Source organism: Mastigoproctus giganteus, chromosome 3 (genome assembly GCF_048544385.1).
Source record: "Mastigoproctus giganteus isolate SK-2022 chromosome 3, ASM4854438v1, whole genome shotgun sequence".
Classification (NCBI taxonomy): domain Eukaryota; kingdom Metazoa; phylum Arthropoda; class Arachnida; order Uropygi; family Thelyphonidae; genus Mastigoproctus; species Mastigoproctus giganteus.
In genome coordinates, this window is record NC_143577.1 from 241,757,005 (window position 1) to 241,762,750 (window position 5,746).

General features: G+C 38.7%; 1 protein-coding gene across 1 annotated transcript; it reads left to right on the plus strand.

Moving 5' to 3' along the window:
- Positions 1-3,428: 3,428 nt before the first annotated feature.
- On the plus strand, positions 3,429-4,763 carry wuho (tRNA (guanine-N(7)-)-methyltransferase non-catalytic subunit wuho). Its single transcript, XM_090370369.1, has one exon. The coding sequence runs from the start codon at positions 3,429-3,431 to the stop codon at positions 4,761-4,763; it is 1,335 nt and encodes a 444-aa protein (XP_090226495.1).
- The last annotated feature ends 983 nt before the right edge of the window (positions 4,764-5,746 follow it).

The following is a 5,746-nucleotide window of genomic DNA, read 5'->3' on the forward strand; positions in this document are numbered from 1 at the left end:
TCTATACTGGAAAATGTAATTCCTGGCTTTCTTTCAAATTTCAACACATGTCTGAAGTAATTGACATCCATTCACTGCTTAACTCCAAATTAACGCAACAAACTTTTTCTTTTCTCACTTATTCTTTCTACCACTGTTTTCTGGAACAACTTCGAAACTTTTTAATACCCGATCGACAGCTTGCTATAATCTTAACTAGATAGTTTTTGAATGTGTTATTGTTGTTGTTGTTGTTGTTATTGGGTTTTAGGAGCATCGGCGACTAAGACCATGTTGCTCCGTGTATATGGTCTATAAATTGCGTGTGTTCTGTGGTTTAGTTTCTGTTTGCTGGACGGAAAACCCGATTTTCCGGGAGAAAACCATGCTACCCTCGCTTGAGACCGACTAACTCAGCCACGTTGTGAAAAAGACCCATAAAAATTCCTCCCGTCATCGACGGGATTCGAACTCAAATCTTTTCCACCCGGTGTGGGGAGGACGGCGATTCTACCAACTGTGCTACCCACTAGGGCTTGAATGTATCACAATTCATTATACGTGACATCTTCTAAGGAACAAAATTCTGAAAATTTCAAAGTTTGATGAACTAGAAATGAAAATAACACCACATTCTTTAGCAAGAGTAATGGAGATTGCAGGGAGCATTGCCTCACAACACAACGCAGATCGTCTGTCCAGCGCTGATATAAAATCATGCCTTTTAGACCGCAGGAGGGTGCTCTGCAAAACGGCATGAGTGCACTCAAAATATGCATCACTGAGACCACTTATAGATAGAATAGAAGAAAAAGAAATATATATGCCTAGCTGTCATCCTAATTTTCTTACAATTAGCTATTTGCGATTTTAACGCATAAATGTTTATGCCAGCATTAGTCGCGCTTGGAGATTTTCAATGAATTTCTGCAAATGGAATTGATAAAGCAGGTTATCGGGAGAAGGCAAAAAGATATTTTAGGAGCACTCTGGTTGGGATCCTCCCTTGTTTTCAGCGCTCCAGATTCAAAACTCAAAATACAGGTCTTAATCACAGTTACTCTCCCTCCAGTTGGTGCCATTAATTTATAAGCCGCTTGGAGAGCTGCAATCAGTATCTCCATTTGTACTCCCAGTAACCTGCTACACTGGTGTGCCAAACTTAAGGACCAATACTATTTTTAAAGGTTACAACCACAAAATCAAACGAAACAGCCTGTGGCGATTCGCATAACTGTGGCCCTTAAGTAGAAAGCTCGTGCACATGTAAAAATTCGAATCGTGATGAGAGGGCTCACGTAAACAGATAAAAGCAGTAGTTCAGCAGTTATGTGCAAATTATCGAATGGTGAGCACGATTGTTAAAGATGTTCGATTGGTTTCATACAGTGCTAGAGACAAAGAAATAGCCAGTAGACAATATTTGGATGACTTTACCCGGGTTCGAATAATTGGGAAGCTTGAGGAAGGTCGAAGTGCGAGGAGTGTGCTGCAGAGTTCGGTATCGCCCATAGAATCGTCTCACGTGCATGGTCGGACTTCAGAACGACAGGTACAGCTGTTCGAAGGATCAGTGGTGGTCGTCCATGAAAACCAACGCCCAATGCTGACCGCTATATACTCCTACAGGCCAAGGGGACCGACACCAGACAGCGGGACCCAATGCATACCAACTGCACAGGAGCACAGGACGCAGGATATCGCGATTTACTGTGGCCAGGTGACTCGACAAAGGTGGACTGTTTGCCCGACGGCCAGTACGCTGTGTCTCTTTAACACCTGCCCATCGGAGACATCATTATACAGTGGTGCATCGAACAAAAGTACTGGACAGCAGCGCAATGGGGTAAGGTACTCTTTACTGATGAAAGTAGATTCAGTCTCAGAAGCGATTCTGGACGCCAGCTAATCTTGCGAGAGGTTGGCACATGGTATCACCCGGCAAACATCACTGAAAGGGATCGATATGGCGGTAAAGGGTTCTCGTCTGTGGAGGCGTTATCCTCGATGTACGTACACAACTCCAGATACTGGAAGGCGGTACTGCAACTGGTACAGGCTACTGTACTGAGGTAATTCTTCCCTATGTGCATCTGATCCGAGGTGCCATTGGCCCTGAGTTCGTGTTTATGGATGATAACGCCACACCGCATCGCACTGCAGCTGTTGATATGCTTTTGGAAAGTGAGGACACAAAGGGGATTGGCCTGCCCGTTCCATCAATCTAAATCCCATCGGACACATATGGGACGCTCTGGAGAGATTCCTAGCGGTAGGTCCACACCCATCAGAAAATGTTCACGAGCTGAAGGCGCCGACAGAGGAATGGACGATGTTACCGCAAGAACTTATCGACAACATTGTTCTAAGTATGGACAGGCGGTGCAAAGCCTTCACGACATTTGTGTGTCCATATCTCCTACTGAGGACTACCTGTTCCCTTTGTTCCATCTTTGGCAGTGATGCATCTGTATCATGGCAGTCAGTGCTATGTTGCCATTTTTGAATAAAGTCCCTCTGTACCGTTGTATTTCCGTTGTTGTGTCGATGTTATTTCCTTCATCATTTCTGTACTTCACAAGGTTTCTTTGGTATGCCTTTCCCATACCCAGGCCACTCCTATGAGAAGCTTCAGGTGAAAACCTGACTGCTCCTTAAGTTTTGCACACTATTGTAGTTTATCTGCAAGAATGCAAGGCATTAATAAAATATCTGTTGTGTGACTTATCAATTTCTGATAGAGCTCTTGGTGCAGCTGTCCAAGCGGCTGATAAATTAATGGCACCAACTGGAGAAAGAGTAACTGTGATGTAGACTTGTATGCCTGGGGCACTGAAATCAAGGGAGGAGCCCAACCAGGGAGCTTCAAAAATATCTTTTTGCCTTCTCCCGATAACTTACTTACTAGTTAATCTGCAAAAACTACAAGAACGCAAGACATTAATAAAAGATTTGCTGAGTGACTTACCAAGGGGAGTTGATAAAAACTGCCCGTTAAACAATTGTGTTTAAACCAGAAAATTTATGCGTCCCGATAGATGCTTTCTGGACACTGGGATAAAATATTGAAAACTGGGGTAAATCCCCGATAAATCGAGCCGTCTGATATTCAAATTAACCCCAGGGGCTCACATCTGGTGAGTGTGGGCTTGGCACACCCAGGGTCCTGAGCTGGACATCATCATTCTTCTCTTTCTTGGTACTTCCCTTGTACTTCTCTCTCTCTGAGGGTAACTTGGAATTTTTTTTTTTAGCTGGTGCAGCATAAGCCTCAGGCTTCCTTGGGCTATATTGGCTAGTAATAATAATAATAATAATAATAATAATAATAATAATAATAATAATAATAATAATAATAAAAGATATAAATTTGTATAAAATTCCTCAATTTGTATCATTTTAAACTCCAACCAGGTGGCGCTACGTTTAATTATTGCATAATATTCACTATGGCGGCTGTGGTGGTTCAACGTGGTGTGTGTGATCATGTTATTTTCGTTAGTGGGTATGAATTACTTATATTGTCGCTTAATACTGGTAATACAACGAACTTAAAATTAATAAATGTTACTTCTAGTATTCCACCAGCAAAACAGTTACCTGCAAGCACTTCCGAGACTAGCAGTAGTAGTCAAGACAGTAAAACAGGTGAGAGACATGTTACTTGCGCGGCTTTCTCATTCTGTGGTCAGTGGTTTGCTGCTGTTGACAGTTCCAAACAACTATTTCTGTGGAAATTTAATTCAGAGAGCAACTTGGATATAATTAGCATTAGAGAGGTTACTCGAAAATGTGTTAAGATTTCATTTCTTCATTCAGGAGAAAATGTGATAGTGTGCGATAGGGGAGGTGATGTTTATTCTTTTTCGGTTAATCGACCAACAGAACGTGGCGTTCTTTTATTAGGACATCTTTCCATTTTGTTAAGCTTTGTGATAACATCTGATGATAAATATATTATTACATGTGACCGTGATGAAAAGATAAGAGTGACAAATTATCCAAAAACATATAATATTGAAAGTTACTGCTTAGGTCATACGGAATTCGTTTCCTCTGTTGTTATATCGCCCACCAACCCAGAGATCCTAATATCTGCATCAGGAGATGGAACTTTGAAAGCCTGGGAGTTTGTTAATGGAAAAGAAATCGGTAGTATAAGTTATGTAAACGATGTGAATGAGTTAAATGTGCCAAATCAGAAAATTTTAGATGAAGATATGGATTGTGCAGAAACGAGTAGTTCTAGTGTTCCTTTAAATGAGTGCTCAACAAATAGGTTATTGGAAACACGTGGTAAAAGAGATATTAATCCAATAAATTTTTTAAAGAGTTCTACAGCGCATAATCTGTTGGTTGCATTTTTTGACAAATTGTGCAGTGCTTCAGTATATGAACTCAAAACATCCAATGGATCGTTTTCATTTGTATACAGGCAGACACTTAACATTTCTTTTGTTCCAAGGGATGCTGATTTTGATGGAGAAGACAGACTTTGGGTGCTGGGTAATTCTGAGAACATTAGCCTTCAAATATTTTGTATTTGTGATGTTGATGGAGAAAATAATTTTGTGTCTATTTCAGAAACATTGTGTTCAGATTTATGGAAATTTACTGAAAACGTAAATGCATATCATGATTTCTTTAGGCAATCCATTGGAACAGAAAACTCTTTGGCTCCAATGTATAAACAGTGGTATGATAATGTTGATATATATTTAAATAAGAAACGACAGAAAGAACCAAAAAAATCACGTCCAAAAGGTAAAAAAATACGAAATTAATAAAATGGTAAAAAAAAATCAGTGTGTAAAAGTGATGTCTAATTCCAACTAATTCTAATGTCTAATTACCAACATATGCATTTTCATTTAATATAGAGTACAGCAAATTAAAATGGTGACTGCATTTGTTGCCTGGGTATCATTGGTATGATATGGGTCTGCAGCTTAATAGTTATTAGTTTGTTTATAGGGGTGTCAGCATTAAGCTGAACCACAGGCTGTTAGGAGAATGCACAGGAACTTACTTGCTGACACCCCTAAAAGTAAACTAATAATTAAATCCATGAAGGATTTCAGATCTGCAAAAGCCACTTAATACAATGGTTTGATCAGCAATATATCATTTTTTGCTTATCAAGTGGTTTCATTATTTCTACTTACCTACTTAAAAGTGAACTATTTTTAGAAAATACATTATTAGGTGAGTTAAGATTAAAGTATTAATTCAAAATATTTTTTAATTCGAAGTTTCAATAAAATTTTAATACTAGTTAACCAGCATATATTTTGGAATTTTTCAGTCTGAAACATGTCATTAAGCATAGCTGAGCAGTTAGGAGCCCACTCTAAGCTAATATGGCAAACTTAACCTCTGGCCTTTTATTCAAAGTGTATCTATAATTTTATTTCTCTAATGATTTTGACCTCATGATGAAATGTATTAACTTAGTTTGGCAAAAGTTTCTCTTCTACTGCTTCTAGTTACTGAAAATATTTTTATGATATTTTATTTCCAAGAATTTTATTAATTTGCGATCTTTTGATGTTTTTCTTGATACTCCATTTTACTTATGCTTAAGGTAGCCAGATTTTCTGAACTAGAAAAGCAGATACCTGATTGCATCCACATATAATAACCCACATTAGATGATTCTGGACTAGAAAAACATAACATTGCAATAAATATGCTTAAATAATTGTTATCCCACATCTACAAGTTGTTCACAAGGGTCATTACTAACAGATTAGAAAGAATACTTGAT

Excerpts from the sequence above, each read along its gene's own strand:
- wuho (XM_090370369.1), top strand. The coding sequence starts at position 3,429 with ATGGCGGCTGTGGTGGTTCAACGTGGTGTGTGTGATCATGTTATTTTC.